The sequence below is a fragment of the Camelus dromedarius genome, chromosome 2 (genome assembly GCF_036321535.1).
Source record: "Camelus dromedarius isolate mCamDro1 chromosome 2, mCamDro1.pat, whole genome shotgun sequence".
Classification (NCBI taxonomy): domain Eukaryota; kingdom Metazoa; phylum Chordata; class Mammalia; order Artiodactyla; family Camelidae; genus Camelus; species Camelus dromedarius.
Window position 1 is genome coordinate 41,730,118 of NC_087437.1, and position 18,144 is coordinate 41,748,261.

The window sequence follows — 18,144 nt, forward strand, 5'->3', positions numbered from 1 at the left end:
ACAGGTTGAGTTGAGAAACAATTAGCTCAGTCAGCAAGCCTTTGAATCTGATTAAGCCAGGAAGTGGTCACTCCCCAGGACAGAGCAGAATGGAGGGAATGGAGGTGGGAGCCCATAACAAGAAACAACTTCTCTCTCTCTCTCTGAAATAAACTAGTATTAGAATTTATTGTGTCAAATTATTTCACTACATTTGATCATGATTTCACAAAAGCAAATACAATCTTGCTTCCAAGTAGATCAACAGTCCGCATGTGTCATGGCTACTGTCTCTAAGAAACTTCTGTTTATTGAGGCCTGACATACTCTCATGTTTTGGTAACAAAACATCTTTGAGACATAGGACCCAAGTCACCGAGGAAAATGCAGGGCTTATATCAGGCTGCTGGCCGGATTCTCGTGACTCTGGGGGCTCTCAGTGTAGTCTCTGGAGTTATTGCTTTCTTCCCAGTCTTTTCCTACAAGCCTTGGTTCACAGGATGGAGTGTCTGGATTGCTTGTCCCATCTGGAATGGAGCTTTGGTAGGAAAATTTTTTATTACATATGTTGAGAAAATAGAGGAAAGTCGAGGCGGGAGGGGAAGAGGAAACAGAAGAACATATCCTTTTTAAGTTTTTCAACAATACGAAGACATCAAAATTCTAAAGAAAATCAGATTTTACCTTACAACACTGATTTCTATTAGTTTAGTTATCTTTTAAATATAGGATTTTCTTAATATCATTCAATCATCTATACTATACTATATTATACTAAACTGTATTATGCATACTATAATGAAATGCTGTTCAAGACATTCTTAAAACGTTCTTTTATTTTAATCTTCTTAACCTTAATATTCTGAGAAATTGGAATTTCTCTTTTGAAATTTGAATTGAGAAAAGTATAACCCATGAAAAAGAATTTTTAAATGAAGAACAAATTAAAATAATTTTCAGACTAATGCTTTTATTAGAAACAATGAGGTGTGTTTACATGACCCAAAGGTTTGCAAGACCAAAATCTGAGTTCTCCCATCTTTTTCTTTGCACACAACTGTTTGAACTGAAAATAATTGAAGAAGGTGGGTGATGGACTTTACTAACTTCAGGCCTCACTAGGAAAGTGTGCATGATCACATGATTGAAGGATGACAGCACTGGTATCTAGCTCCCTGGGTCAAAGAAAGGGACACCCCTCACCTCAGGAGGAGGTGGCTTGATTGAAGAGGCATTACAGAGGCTTAAAGACCCAACAAATCCTTCTCTCATTGTTTCTCAGGATATCTGACATTCATTACTGGAGACTAGACAGTTCAAATTTGAAGCTTTTTGATCTTAGGGAGTTTTCTATTAAAATGTAGCTACTCCCAGGAGGGACAATATTTTAAGTCTTTTAAAAAAATTGAACTTGAACTGGGATATCATCTAAAAGCAAAACCCTAGGAAATACTGTAGTCTATTTATTCAATATATATGTATTGATTGCCTCCTACATGCTTGAGCTGCAGGGAGAATAGATCAAGTTCTCAATATTAAAGGAACTCGGTCTAGTGGGGTTTAATGATGGTGAACATCTGAGGGGAAGGGGATGGTCCTTTGAGAGCGTGGAACTGAATAAGGAAACCATCCGATGGTATTATTCTTTTCTTTATTTAATACATTCTATTACAACCACCACCCAAGTCTTGAACCTCCACTCTTTTCCCTAACACCTACCCCAAACCATACAGTCATTCAAAGAAATGTTTATTAAGCATCTACTAGAATGTAGAAATGGCAACTACATTTATACCAGCAACTTCCAAACTTTTGTTAGTGACCCAGGATAAGAAAAACATTTTATATCAGGACCTGGAACCTACATAAATACATCTATGTATTTCTCTCAGGGTAAGTAGATAGATACTGATATATAGACAGAGCTATAGATATATATATAGATCAATATAACAAAAGTTTCACAAAACAAGACAACCTTCTGTGTGAAGTGAATTCTGATATTTTATTTTTCAAAATTCAGACTTTACAACTGGCCCAAAGTCTAACAAAACAATGATTACTGCCCAACTGTGTGTCCCTTTCTTATAATTCTTTGCCTATCCCTACAGAATCTGTCATAAATATGGTCAACAGATATTACTGATTTGATTAAATTCACAAATTATTGAATATATACTTGTTCTACATCAAACATCTGTATGACCAATCGGGCCCAGAGAAATGGTATGATAATATCTCTAGCCCAGAGATATTGGTGGCTTTTTTATTTTGAGGGTGACAGCAAGAGGAAGTAGAGTCAGAGAGTTAGGGTTTGGGGAGGTGCCATTCCCCTTTGACATTCTTGGTAGGTGGTCAAGATTTCAGGGCCCTTACGCAGCCAGTTCCTCATTGCCTTTACCTGTAGAAAGGGGAATTTCACAGGTAAAGAGAGCATGTGAAACTGTCTAACCCTAAGGTACTCATAGAGAATGAGCACAATTCGAGCAAAGACTGTGTAATAAAGAGCTCTGCCAGTTTTAAAGCCCTACACAAATGCTAGTTAATACCATGTCTTTCATTTATGCCCTACTCTCTGTCCAAACCCTTTGTTCTTAATCCCTTGCCACCTGCCTCACTCTCCCATTCCATTCCCTGGTGACCTTCTGAGTTCCTCATCCTTTTACTTCCTAGACCTCCTCTCCTGCCACTCTTCTCTTAGCTCATTTCTTTCCTTGTTGTTTTCAAACATGCCAAGGTGTGTTTCTGCCTCAGGGCCTTTGCACTGCCAGTTCTCTGCCTGAAGCCTCTTCCCCCACACAGCTTGTTTCCTAACTTCCTACAATTCTTGAAACAAATGTCACTTTCTCACTGATGCCTTCCATCATTACCCTATTTAAAACTGCAAACCTTCCCCTCAACTGGCATTCTCAATCTCCCATACTCTGTTCTATTTTCCCCCCAGCCCTTAATACCATCTAATATCCAATATTTTTGTTTTGTTTTTATTTTTTATTGTAGTATAGTCAGTTTACAATGTTGTGTCATTTTCTGGTGTACAGCATAATGTTTCAGTCATACGTATACATACATATATTTGTTTTCATACTCTTTTTCATTATAGGTTACTGAAAGTTATTGAATATAGTTCCCTGTGCTATATGGAAGAAACTCGTTGTTTATCTATTTTATATATAGTAGTTAGTATCTGCAAAACCTGAACTCTCAATTTATCCCTTCCCACCCCCTTCCCCACTGGTAATCATGTTTGTTTTCTATGTCTGTGAGTCTGTTTCTGTTTTGTAAGTGAGTTTATTTGTGTCTTTTTCTTCTTAAGATTCCACATATGAATGATATCATACAGTATTTTTCTTTCTATTTCTGGCTTACTTCACTTAGAATGACAATCTCCAGGTCCATCCATGTTGCTGCAAATGGCATTATTTTATTCTTTTTTATGGAAATATATACAATACAGTTGACTTACTTATTGTTTGTTTGTCCCCTTCCCTCCAAATGTAGAATGTACAAAGGCAGGATTTTTTTCTATCTTGTTCAGTGCTATATCTTCATCACTTGAAACAAAGTGAGTAAGTAACGTATAAGGTATTCAATAAATACTGCTTGATAAATGTTGTTGAATGAGTGGTGAATCCTATGCTCACTATTCTGATAGCACACAATTCCTAATACAGTAGAACTCTGATTAGGTTGCAAAGACTAAAGGTCAAGCTGGTATTTACACTAAAGCAGGAAAAAATCCTCATGAGAAGGAAAGCAATAAGAACGCTCACTCTTTCAATAATGTCTAAATTTGGAACAATGTGATTTTTTTCTTCTCCTAGTGATAAGTTTGCTAGTGAACCACAGCTCTGACTGATCAGGGTTAACTTCAAAATGTCTCTGACTCATCCTACAACCTTCTTTTTCAACCTGCCTGCAAAGTGTATCTTCCTCTGGTGGAAAGATAATTTGTACATTTCAACAATACTTTCTTTTGAAAATGACTCTGTATCTCTTTTGAGATTGGAAGAGATAGATTTTTAAAAGTGATGCATACTTGGTATTTTTTCGGTGACTTTCGTCCAAGGCTTTCTAAATTCTTCACAAATACTGGTCCTCAGACTCTCTTAGCTCTGTTCTGACAGCCACATGATAAAGAGTTTTCCTAGGATTTCTGAACCAGGTTATTTAAAGGCATCAGCTGCTACAAAGTATGCAGCAAGGAGATCATAGTGCCTTAAGGACTTAGCTCTACTTTAATCCTGGAAAACCCGGCCTGTAAATCAAGCTCTGATGTAGAGACTGCAGTACAGTGAGTTTAAATCCAGGACCTAAAGCCTGGAGGGTCCAGTGACTCGGCCAATGGTGAGCAGCAGTGCTGCACCCAGAATCCTTCTGGGAGACAAGAATTGTGGAGAAAGGTCAAGCCAGACTTACCCATGCAAGCTCCAGTTTCTTCATCCACTAGAGAAGGGACTTGGTTGCACTGTTGCTCAAGTCTCTTATAACTTCAACAGTCCTGTGATTTCCAGCAAACTGATGGTCAATTTTCCACTCAGATATCCTAAGCTTCGAAACTGAACTTGTCCAAAGATGTAATCATCTAACCACCAAAAGCAATTATTTCTTCTCCTGACTTCCCACTCTTTGAACCCAATTTCAAACCCTGGAATGAATTTTGACTCAATCCTTTCCTCTAAACTAGTGTTTCTCAAATTGACATGTGTGTATAAATCATATGGGGATTGTGTTAAAACGCAGGCTCTGATTCAGTGAGTCTAGGGTGAGGCTGAGATTCTGCATGTCTGACAAGTTTCCAAGGGAAGAGATGCTCCTGATCCTTAGGACTGTGCTTAAGGCAGCAATTCCCTAAACCAGCCCACCTCAGCCCCACTCCCACCCCATCACATCCAATGAGTTGCCAAGTAACTTTTGTTTTTCCTACAAAGTATATCCCTATGCCTTCCTTCTTCTTCTTTTTCACTGTGCAGCCCCCTCCCCCAACTCCATCCCACTTCCCACCCCACCCCCACCCAGGTTTTACACTTCAATAACTCTGATAGCCAAACTGTGGGACTCTATGCCTTGGTGGGTTATAAAATCAATCTATTGGGTAGTTAGCCGCAGCATTTAAACCATGAATAGAGAATATTAGAGTGTATCATACATAATAAGGTTATTATTATTTTGGTTAGATATAAAAATATTTCCAACTTGGTCATGATGCAAAATATGTTTCTTACTGTGGGTAGGGGTTTGAAAAAAAAAATCTTGAAGACCAAGGTCCTACAGAGCCCTCTAGGCCTCACTCCATTCCAGTCCAGCGTGCATGCAACAACAAACCCATCTTTCTAAACCTCAGCTGCGTCAGTCTGGCCCCTCCTTCAGAAACCTTCAGTGTTGCTTCATCGTCCAAAGTTCAGATATGTGAGCCTGGATTCTGAGGCCCTCCTCATCCCGGCCTCTTGTCCTGCCCCTCCCTGCCCAGCACCGACCCTCTCGCACCCTCTGGGCTCCTCTGTCACTGTTCCCCAAGCACGACGGCCACAGTGCCCCGCGCCCTTGCTGCTCCGGCTGCCTGGACCACCCTTCCCTCTGCCGTCTCCCAGTGAAATCACATCCATCCTTCCAATCTGCTCCGAGCCCTCCATGCCTTCATCAGCGATGGTTCCCTCTGGAAGTGATATCTTGTCACTGCGTTCTTCTCACACAGAAAGCACTCGCGCTTGCCTAAGGTTATGGACGTTCTTCTATGACATTCCTTTCACATCTGAACTGTAAATTCCATTGAGAGTTGGAGCCAGTATTTGTGTAGTTGTTGCTGGGTGAGCTTGCTCGTCATATTCAGCCTTTCTGTGCCTCATTTGAAAAATAAGCAGATTTGCAGTCTAGGGCTATTCATTATGAGGATGAAGTGACTTAACCCATGGAGTGTCTGGTACAGTGCCTGGCACAGAGGAAGTGCTCGGTTAGTGTTAGATGCTGTTACATTACTCCCTCCGCACAGTGCCTAACACATCCCTTGTTCTCAGTAGACCCAAAAAGATGTCTGTTAAGTGAACAAATTCACCCATATTATAATAATTCCTCTGAAGGTTCCTATTTCTGTTGTGACTGCTCTCTGCTTCCTTCAATTCATTTGCTTCTGGGAACGGCGTCCTTTACTGGGGCAATTTAAAAATTTAGTGGGAGGGTTCACAATTATCGCGGAGAATGTTAGCAGCAACTTTTGCAAAACCCAAGTAACGTCCTTGGAACTGCCCACAGAGCAAGTCAGTAGACTGTCAAGGAGAGCTGGGGAGGGCGGGGGTGGGGGCTGGGGGGTGCGGGGCTGGGCCTCCCCTCTGCACGCACACCCTCCCCGAGCACGGCCTCCCCTCCGTCCTTCCTCACAATCTGACCGCCCTACGCTGCCCAACTTCTCAGCTCTCAGACACTCCCGCATTTCCTTTTCCCACTTGACTTCTCTTCCCTACCCTCAAATCTCTTCCTTTTTTTTTTTTTTAATTCTTTTCCCCTTCTCTATCTAAAAATAATTTTTTTAAAAAATGAAAGAAAAGGAAAATCCTGTGACTCTTGGGGGAACACCCACACTCCATCTCCCACAGCCAGCTGAGCACCAGTAAAGACGGGTGTGCTGGTCTCGGGGTGGATTTAACAAGTTACTGAACAGCATTCATACGCCAGCCTACCCCATGAAAGATCTTTTTCAAAGTTTTGGGTAAACAAAGCAAAATTCAAGCTGGCAGTTACAACAGAAATAACAGGCAACTGCAATTCTGCAGGATTTTTCAACTTTCAAAAGGAAAGAAACAGTTTGTGCCAAAGCAGTGAAGGCAACCTAGAATCTCCGTATCTGATAATGTCGTCTATCTACTTGGACTTAAACCAGCAGTGGCGTCTCCTTTGCTTTTTGTCTCATTTGTCTTAGTGTTTCTCTCTCACAGAGGAGTGACATGTCCATCAAGTGCTTTGCCTTAAGCAGAGACTGGCCCCAGGCTTACCATCAGCACTACAGTTGATCTTAATAATTCTCCTGTTTTGTTGGACTATTTATGCTGGCTCAACTTCCATAGGGTCCCTTGGAAACTTTCCTCTTGCAGAATCAAGCCAGCCTCTTGACTACAGATGGTTCCGTTTTTGTCCACGGGAGTTTTATGGTATGGCGATGCCAAGCCTGGAATTTCAAGCTTAGCTCCATGAGAAGTTTTGTGTGAGTGGATGTGTGTGTGCTTTTTCTCCCTTGCTCTCAAATTCTCTAAATCCAATATTCAAAATAGAATATGCCAGGAAAATGAAAAGCTAGGTCTCAAAACAATACATCTGCCAGAGCCGGAGCTACAAAAAGCAGCAACCCACAAAACCAGATTGGTAAAAGCTCTGACTTTTCCCCCTTAAATTTGTTGATATTATACATACAGTCATGCTTATGTCTCTGTCAAAAACCTAACTTGTAACTATTTTTAGTCCTGTCCTCATCCTATATCTTATTTCAGGCACATCTCTTCCTGGTTTTCTCTCTCAACCTCAAAACATTCCTTGACCAGGAACAAATGATTTATAGGTTGGGAGTAAGCAATTTCCAGACTCAGTCACCACAAAGGTCTCCATCAGACCCGGTGCCGAATCGAAGATGTGCCCAGAAATTTTTTTTCACTATCCATTGCTCAGTTCTGCTGACACCATTCCCTCCTTTGTTGAACTATTTCAATCTGCACTTGGGGCCTTTTTCTTCCACCAAGACTATAAAGAACTCTTTTTTTTTTTTTTGAAAAGCTGAACGCGACTGCCCCAGTACAATAAATGTCCCATCCTGCATTCATCCTAATAATGATCTTTATTCCCTGAGTAACAGGGATCACAGATTTGCAACCCACCAGCAGGCTGAGGCTGCAGAATCTCAAAAGAAAGCAAACTGTAAAAGATGCTGGGAGGGTTTTCCGGGATCTGTGACGCGTTTCCATTCCAGTTCTTCCCATTTATAGTTTTAGAGATCTGTGAGAACGAGGAACACTAGACGGCTCATCAAAACAAGACACCTGGCAAGGGTTATCAAGCCCCACTTTGACTGCAGTCACATCTTACAGTGGTAAAGGCCATAACTGTGATGGCAAAGGCAACGCAGGAAATCCAAAAAGGAGCTTGTATGAATCATGTCTCTGTGACACTGATGGCCTCTTTTCCTCATTGTCATCACGGATGAGGTGACCCTCAGAGCTGTAAATCCATTTAGCCACATGCTATTCCTTCTAGTTCATGATAAAGTTGTCAAACTGTGAGACAGATTGGACTCCTTCCAGAGGCGCCTTCTGTCATAGCTGTTGTTTTCCCACTTTCCTTTCACAGGCCATCACGACCGGTGTCCTCCTGCTGCTGTCTCACAGACAGTGGATCCAGAGATACCTGGTAAACTTCTAGACATCGAGTAGAATGATGGAGGGAGTTTGAAGGTTAGAGCTCTACTGGAACACAGAGAATGTGGTTTCCAATTAGAATTGAATTCTAATCGATCTTTACAAGAAGGATGTCAGTAATAAACTATATTTTAAGTGGATAATTTTTATCTGATACCTGCTCCAAACATTTTCTACAAGTTCCTGTGATTATTGTATTCAAGTATTGTAGTCTGGCGAGGACAGAGCCAGAGTTAGTGTTCCTGAATTTCATTTTGAAGAAATGAGTCTATAGGCTCCTCTATTTTTAACAATGCATTTTTGAGCCTCAATTTCTCAATCTGGGATCTCCTTCCAATCTCTCTGGTACCGCCTCCCAAAAAAAAGGATGAAAATTCTATAGTATCTTGCATTTCAACAGTATAGAGCCAAGCAACCCCATGGGACAGAAAGACTACCATGGTCTGATTACAGATCTTCCTGTGGCCACAGCAGTGCTTCTCAGACTTTAATATATGTGTGAATCACTTGGGGAACCTTGTTAAAATGCAGATTTTGATTCAGTATGTCTGGCTGAGGCCTGAGATTCTACGTTTCTAACAAGCTCCCAGGGGATGTGACTCCTCTGGGACCCTGGACCACACCCTGAATAATAAGGTCCTAGGGTAAGGCAGGAATTCGGTTTACTCATCTTTGTTTTTCCCACCCCAGTTGGCTGATAAGTTATTCTCCATAGTGAAGGTTCAAGAGGAGGACCAAAGGACCTAAAGAGAAGTCTGTAAGCCATCTCTCCTTCATCTCCTAGTAGGAAAGATGAATACCCAGCGTCTCTCTCTTTCCTCATATTGCTAAGGATCTTCTGAAAAAGCTAGCTCCCAAAGTAATGATTTGTTTCTGCTTTACTTTCAGTGGGAAGCTGGTTTCACCTTTGTGATTCTGAGCATTATGGGATGTCCACTCCATTTTGCAGTAGCCTTGGAATCCGCTCTCCTTGGCCCGTATTGCTTCTACTCTTTTTCCGGAATTGCAGGGACCAATTACCTGGGTTATGCAGTTGCCTTTCCCTTTCCGTATACAAGGTTCCCGTCAGTTTGTGTAGACCCACCTCACTATGAAGAGTACCACCTGACGCTGCAAGCCTTCGACCTGTGCCTGAGTTTTACCATGCTATGTGTGTCCTTGACATCGTTCATCACACTTTCTGCAAGACTGATCCGAGATGGGCACATAAATGTAAGTTTCCAGAGAGGGGGAGCCAGTCCTTGTTCCATCCACTGTACCTTGTAAAACCAAAATTCTTCTACTTCTACCCCAGCCAAGAGACTGATGAACGCCAACCTCAGATTTAGCTTTCCAACTTTTTCCAAGAGGAAAATAATACTATTAATGATATGATAATAATAGAAATATGAACTGAATATTCACCATGTGTCAGTAGACTTCCCCTTTTTCAGATAGTAAATGGAGGCTAATGAGTTTATGTAAGTTGCCCAAGGTCACACAGCTAATGAGCAGTAGGGTCAGATTCAGAACCCAGAGCTATTTCTCTTAATCGGGCCATATTTATCATGGGCTCTCTCCTCACCCACCTTGTATCCTCTCATCCTCTGTTAGACCATTAAGATGTAAGGCTCTGGCCTCCAGGCGGATTAGAGCAAGGTCCCGGGGAGAATAGCTCAAATGATTTCTGATTCCAAATTCCTGTGGTCAATACTGGGTCCCTCCTTTGAAGGCTGAACAGCCAGCCTCCCTCTGAAAAGAGATATTTCCCACTGCAAACTCTTATACTGACTTTATGATTCAAGTTAGGATTATATTAGGGTGAGTTTGGGTTATAGTAGCCAATTTTCCCCCAGTTTCATCCTATCAACACCAACCAGTAAAGCTAGAAGACAAGAAGTTGGCACTCTCAATGCCTTTTGTGGTCAGCCTTGTACTCTTCAACTTCTACATAAATCTGCAAAGGAAATCCTGTACATTCTTAGCAACAGAGCTGATTTTACAAGGAGCCCGCCGAGGCAAGCAGACCAAAATCACCTCCTCCCCACTGTACTGCCAGGACATGAAGTTTAGTATTTGAGATTTCTCCCTCTTGGCAAACATCCTAACTTTCTAGAACTGTTTGTTAAAAAGAACATAGGAGAACCACACACTCGTGTTGACATTCATGACCTCTCAGCACAAGTGCTAATCACTGTCACCTTAAGTATGGCCCCCGTAACTTTGAGGTTTAATGTAGCGTGGACGATAGGGAGAAAAGAATGAAAAAAAAAAAATATATGCAGAGCTTGGTAAGCCAGCCCCATGGAAACCCAACAGTGAGGCCACCTAAAGTGCCTGAGAGAGAGAAAATTAATTAGAAAGCAGAGACAAGTTCTCTGACTTCAGGGTTTGGACTCTACGCAACTTGCTCAGAACACTTTTTTGGTGTATGGTTTCTAAGCTAGGTGTAGGACCCACAAGATGTTCCCCAAAGTGGATCAAAGACATTGGAATCACCCAGGGTCCTTGTGAAACCAGATTTCTGGATCCTTTCCAGGTCCATTCCCACTGTGTCAGAAACTCGGGTTGGAGGCAGGGAACATACATTTTTAACACATGCCCCAGGAGATTCTGATGAAAACTCCCTTCCTAGCTCAAGATTCACTTAGTGTCACTTCTGGACAGAATCTCAGTTTTCCCATCTGCATAAAATGCAGCACTAGTATGGTGAAAGTTCTAGATAAATTTAATAAGCATGTCATTGGTAAGCATTTTTGGATGACCTGACACCACTTAGTCCATAGTGGTGGCTGATCATGTCTCATTAGCGAGGATGAGTGGCTGACATAATGGAACATGATGTTCTGTATTAATAAATACACTACTGCTGCCCTGAGCCCTAAAGGAGCATGTGCAGCCTGAACAAACTTTGTTACTACGCAGAAATCTCAGCTACTGTAGGTACAATCTCCAGCAGTGAAATAAATGCATTGTTTATCAAAATTCTAGAAAACACACAGCTTTCTTAGAAGAAACAGTAAATCGTTTGTTGAGACACCGAATTCTACATAGTGATTTTGTGTCTAATGAACCTCCATGTAGTTATGTTGTTAGATTCCCTACATGCTGAAAGGGTTAAGTAATATTTTGAAAATATTATTTAAAGCTGTAATAACTAGTGCAAATTATGCTGCTGATCACATCTTTCTCGTAGAAACGAAACACTGAAAATGCTTTTAAAAGCTGTCCTCTTATGTGTCTGCTTTAAAATTGAAATTCTCTTGTGTAAATGTAGTACATAGTAGGAAACTCAAGAGCTGTGAAAATTTGTGAAAAAGAAAAAAGTGATGGCTTGAAGGGAAATTTGGAGGAAATTGTAGTTGTACTGTATTGTAAAACAAAATCCTTATGTAACAGTCAATATTATGACAGAAAATATTCACTTCCAAGGATTTTAGTCCATTAGTTCAAAAACATTTTTGGAAATGAATCAAATACCCCCTTAGGAATCACCACATTCATTATTTCTTCCTCCCTGTGCCTTTTCAGTTTAGTAGAATTGAAGTTATCTTGGGTCCCAGTCAGCTCAAGCTGCTATAACAAAATGCCATAGACAGGGTGGTTTAACCAACACACATTGATTGCTCATGATTCTAGAGGCTGGAAGTCCAAGACCAAGGTGCCAGCATGGTTGGTTTGGGGGAAGCTTTTCCTTCTGGCTTGTAGATGGCTGCCTTCTCACTGTGTGCTCACATGGCCTTTCCTGTGCCTGCTCCTGGAGAGAGGAGTGATCTCTCTGTCTCTTATTCTTATAAGGACACTAATCCCGTTATGGGGGCCCCACCCTCATGGCCTCATTTAATGTAGTTACCTCCCAAATGACTTACTTCCAAATACCATCACAGTGGGGATTAGGGTTTCAACATATGAATTGGGGGGAGGGGGACACAGTTGACAGCATCTCATTAAAGATCACACAGTGATGGTGTGTAAGCATGCAGTTAACTGGTACTCAGCTGAAACTAGAGTGGGAAGTGCTTGAAAGAGGCATGAAGGGTTTTGACAAACATTCACAAAAGCATGGTGTGAGTGCTAGGGACTGAATGTTTGTGTCATCCCCAGATTTTACATTGGCACTCTAACCCCCACTGTGATGGTATTAAGAGATGGGGCTGTTGGGAGGTAATTAGGTTTAGATGAGGACATGAGGGTAGAGCCCCCGTGATGGGGTTAGTGCCCTTATAAGAAGATGAAGAGAACGCACTTTCTCTCCCTCCATCATGATAGTATACAGCAAGAAGGCGGCCGTCTACAAACTGGGAAGTGGGGTCCCACTAGACACTGAATCCTCTGACACCTTGGTCTAGGACTTCTGACCTCCAGATCAGTGAGAAATGGCTGTTGTTTAAGCCATTCAGTCTATGGGTTGTGTTCTAGCAGCCCAGGCTGACTAAGACGTGAGCCCTTCCAAATTTCAAGGGTCTCATGGGGAGGGGTGGAGCTGGAAAAGGAATAAAAGCCCCCTGTTTGTGTGGTTCAAAGCAACATGCTTAAATGACTCTGTTGGCTTAGGACTCAGGGCAGGGGGCAGATGAGCACAATGCAGAATTAAGTTGAGAAACTCAAATGCAAAACAACCATAGCTGAAATTGTCTACATTCTTGGTCCAGTAAGTAATAAAGTGATGAGAAAAAAAAGAATCGGGACGCCAGACGCACTGCAGCTGTCCCCTGCAGCTACTCTGCCCCTCCTCCATGGAATGGAATGGCTTCGTTTGTTTTCCTTTCATTATTCATTGTTATGTTTGGGGTTGTTTTTTTTTAATGAAAGGGGGAAAGAAAATATTTCCCCCTTACCATGTGATACAATGGTTTTATTATGTTTTTCAATGAATTGAGAAAGATTTGCCATAAAAGATGTAGGTAAACCCTTTAAATGCAGTTCAAAACATAGGGACAGAATATTTATCAGCAGAGGACCCTCTTCCTCCAAACAAAAGGCAATTTAGCAAGAATATATTGGTTTCAAAACTTCCAACAGACATACCCTGCATCATTAGCAACAGAAACGCGTTTTGAGACAAATTCATCCATGACTCTTATCCTGAAGTTCTGAGGTCCCATACTGGGCAAGGTTTCTCTGGTGCTTCTTGGAATTAATCCTCTTGAGTGGATCCAGGTAAAACGCAAGCAGGACCATGCAACTAAGAATCCACTGTATTTCTCCCTCACAAATTTTATTATGTGGTCTCCTCAAATTGGTCAGTAGAAAAATCAGAATCTAGAAAACTAACGGCAATTCAGGGCATTACTGTTCCTTTTATCTCGTACTTTTCTCTGGAATAATAATAGTGGTGATACAAGACTGGGTAATAGGCGAATAATTGTAGGTGCTACTTATTGGGCAATTACTGTTTGTCAGGTGCTTTGCCTGCTTTACCCCTTGCAACACTCTAAGGCTCACTGTCCCCATTTCACGTGTGAGGGTGTTGAGGTGGTCACGTGGAGTCAGGATTCTCTCCTGGGTCTCGTGGGGCCTGGAGTCCAGCTCTCTGCTACTAGACCACTCCTCTAAGGTGGTGTATCTTCAGCTTTACATACTCCAGGTGACTTTGCATAGTTATGATTCTGGTGGACAACTTTTCTCATATTTCTCACAGATAAAAATGAACATATTTTAGAAATGGAAGCTAATTTTTCCAGGATATTTTCACTTTATTTAATCAGTGGGACCATGTGAAGGATGATAGCAACTTACTAAGAGAGAAAATGAGACTAAAGTGTTCATTGTAATGTATTAAAATAACCTTGATATTTTGTCAAGGAGGGAGCAATAGATGGGGAGGAGTTAGAACTGAGAACTGCTGTCGATTTTTACTTTATAAATTATTGTGAGCTTCAAAATATTTTCCCCTTGACATACAGTCAATTTAATCTTTTAATATAAAATATCCTAGGGGGTGTTTTTCCCCTTGCTCCTTACTCTTAATCTAAATTATTATTATAAGTAATACTCCTAAACAAATTTAAAATGTTATATTTTTATATTTTATTTATTTATTTTTAATTTTTCGTTGTCATTTTTGTTTTGGGGGGAAGGTAATTAGGTTTAATTTATTTATCTATTTATTTATTTAATGGAGGTACTGAGGATTGAACCCAGGACCTCGTGCATGCTAAGCATGCGCTCTACCACTGAGCTATACCTTCCCTGCCTCCAATGTTATATTTTTTCAAAATTAGAAATAGATTTAAAACAAAGAAAAAAATTTTGTTTCATAAAAGGGCAGAAACTTGATGAGAAATCATAAGCCTCCATTCTCTATAATCATATAAATTCAGTTTTCAGCAAAGAAAACTGAATTTATCTCAGTGAATATTTCAGAATGACTGTAATGGTGCTAATATGTGAGTACAAAACCATTTAGGAATGTAACAATGTTGGATACTTTAAATTTTATGAATTAAAAAGGAGATTACTTAACAGCTATTATTGGATCCCTGAGTTCACTCCCCATATGAAAGGAGGGAGAGAAACAGAGGAAGTAATGAGGGTGAAACACAATGGGGTGGGGGGTGGGGTGAAGAATGACACCTTAGGGACCAGAGGGGACTGTGGACAAGGCAGCAGTTCACCCTGCACACGTCAGTAGTTGTGGGCCTGAGCTTCCTCATCTCTAAGACCACAGGGTTTGTCCAGCCAGCCTCCAAAGACCTTTCCAGATCTGTCTCAGTCTGATATTGTAAAATAAAACTTTTTTCCATTTGAGAAGATTGACATTCAGAAGGGAGGACTGTCAGCAGCAATGAGTGGCTCTCCACCTGTCCTGAGCCACACTGATGTGTGGCTAGGCTGCACCACATGGCGTTACTATGCTAGCTCCAGAGGTGAACTATACCAGCAACATTACTTAAGCGATGCAATGTGAGAGTTGTCACAGATCCACCGATCACTTTAACCAGTTTAGAACAGCACCTTTCTTTGCTAAATATTCACTTTGTCATATCAAACCAACCAGAATTATCCTGTTGGTTGTCTTTTTAAAAATTTAGCATTATATAATGAATAAATAAGAAATTTATGACTCTAGCTTATTTGCAAAAAGATTGTTCTTAAATGTTTTTATTCTCTTATACCATATAACTAACCTAGTATCATGGATGATAAGGAAAGCTGCTAGTTAAAGAAATAGAACTACTAGGTGCTGGACGGTAATCAGTACCTATTTGAGAAGAGGAGTATCTTCTGTTCACTAGAAATGACTTTCTCTTGTCGTGTATCAAGAATTATGAACCCAAAACTTTAAATCTAATACTCATTATTTACACTTGCTCCTTGACATTTATTGAGCCTATACTATGTGCCAGATATCATGCTAAAGCACAGAAAGATGAGCAAGACCCATTCTGTCCCTCCATTGACTTACAGGGACTGAGGGGAAATGAGACTTGGGCCAGGAGGACGAAGAGCCCCAACAAGGAATAACAAGACCTGAGTTAGGTAGTGATGCTGGACATGAGAAGAGTGATACATTTGAGAGAGATTTGCGAGGTAGAATCAACAGGACTTAGTAACAGCATGTGGAACAAGGGAGGAGCCCAGGAAGATGCAAAGGAGTTCTGGACCATGAGAGACAGACAAAGTGATTGGATTTAATGCGTGAGTCCCACCCTTGTCACTTAAGGTTAATGCTCAGTTTCACATCTCATCATTAATCAAAAGCCACTGTAAGAACCTGATAGAAGAAATCAGAGGACTTCTGCCTAGGATTCTAGCCAATGAGGTACTAAAGTTTACCATTGGACTCTCCATGACTCAAGTTGTTCACATGTCAAATACAAATGATGACTCCCTTTGAGTTTATGATAAACCTAGTGCTGAAGGGCATGGACTATAAGACAGTTTCAGTCTTGGTCATATTTATTGAACAATGTGTCTCTTCTTCTACTGAATCTCCCATGGCAAAGATTAGCCATGAAAGACCTGTAGATAGCCAAGCCCAATGGACTCTTCAATCTACATCTTCCTTGACCTCTCTTCAGCCTTTGAAACTATTGACCACTTTCTCCATGAAGTGCTCTCCCTTTGACTTCCATGCACCATTATCTTTGGTTCTCTTCCTTCTCTGTGGCTTTTCCTCCTCAGTCTCCTTTAAAGGCCCTTTTGCTCTGTTCACCACTTAAAGACCGGTGACCTCACCCCTTTTGAGCTGATGCCTCACACATCCACATCTGTTGCCCAGTCCCCTCTCCTGCTCTAATGAGCTCTACATCTGACTATTTTCCGGTCATGCTCCTGTGTCCCTCAGACACATCAAATTCAAGATGTTCATAATGGAGTTCGTCATCTGCTTGTCCCCAAAACCTGCTCTTCTTCCTGAATCTCCAACTCAGTTGCCAACACTCATGACATGCAGAACAAACTTGAGACATGGAGTCACCCTTGACTCCTCATACCTGAGTCCATCACCATGTCCTGACAACTGTACCTCTTAAATATTTCTCTGTTGTGTCCTTCTTTCTCTATACCAACCGTGATGACCGTGGTTTGGCCCCCATCTTCTTTCACTCAGACTTCTGTTCCCAGTCTTGTCTTTCTTAAGAATTATCCTCCACTCAGGCTCAAGAATGAGCTCTCTAAAGTTCAAATCTGCGCTTATCATTCTCTGCTTTAAGTCCTTCTGCTGTTCCCCTTCACACAGGATACAGTCAAGCTCCTTCGCATGACATCCACGTGCACTCGGCTCCTCTCTGAGCATGTGAGTTCCTCCCGGACGGGGACAAAGATGAGCAGGAATGTGGGAGTATGAGAGTCAAAAGAGGAGCAGGGTAGCAGGTTTCAGTACTCATTGTCATTTTTATGTCTTCCTCGCTACAGTTAAAGTCTTACCTAAACCTACAGGAGGCACAGTTCAAATTTAGAAACAGTTCACATGTCATGGGAAAATTTACTATGGTTGTGGAATCCAAGAAGAATCACCAGAAAAAGAGTATGTAGAAAAAGTAGATTTGAACTTCCATACCAAGGAGCAGTGGTTTATTGAAGAAGAATTGCTTTCAGCATTATTTATGACTCAGGGAGAACCTGATATGCTGTAGTACTTCTGAAGTCAGACCGTTTGAGGGGTAATTGCATCCTCTATCGCCTACTTTCTGAGTAGCCTTGAGCAAATCAACATTGAACCTCTCTGAGCCTAAAGTTCTTCATTGGCAAAATAGAGATAACACCATATATGGCAAAATAAAATAACATACTTACTATTAAGAGTCCTACACTGAGCATGGTAGTTGATAGATCCTTAAGAAATGTTTGCTATCTTCCCCTCACTTCTTTTTTTCTTTTAATTCTTATTTTTTTATTGCAGTCAATTTAAAATGTTAATTTCAGGTGTATAGCAAAGTGATTTAGTTATATGTATGCACACATACATATATATTTTTTCAGTTTGTTTTCCATAATGGCTCATTACAAGAAATTGAATATCATTTCCTGTTCTATAAAGTAGGTCCCTGTTGTTTACCTATGTTATATATAGAAATTTGAACCTGTTAATCCCAAACTCCTATTTAAATTCTTGACTCTAAGTCAAAGATTTCAGAAAGTGCCCTTTAGCCTTCTATAATTTTCAAAAAACCCCAAACCAATCCAAACCAGACAAAACAAACAGCAAATGACCGAAGGAGATAGTCTACAGAGAGTCCCCACTCCTTAGACAGCCCTTGCCCACAAAAGTAACGGTCCTTCCGGACTGTTTCATGCTTATGTCAGATATTTTATTACACATATATTTCTTTTTTTATTTCTCTCT

At 40.9% G+C, this 18,144-nt stretch overlaps 1 protein-coding gene across 1 annotated transcript in view; it reads left to right on the forward strand.

The window, feature by feature from the left end:
• Nucleotides 1-363: 363 nt before the first annotated feature.
• TMEM212 (transmembrane protein 212) overlaps nucleotides 364-18,144 on the forward strand; it is a 44,056-nt gene continuing 26,275 nt past the window's right edge. The window contains exons 1-3 of the mRNA XM_064476928.1: nucleotides 364-522; nucleotides 8,308-8,367; nucleotides 9,264-9,587. Coding sequence (XP_064332998.1) covers nucleotides 364-522; nucleotides 8,308-8,367; nucleotides 9,264-9,587 — 543 coding nt within the window. The remainder of the gene's footprint in view (nucleotides 523-8,307; nucleotides 8,368-9,263; nucleotides 9,588-18,144) is intronic.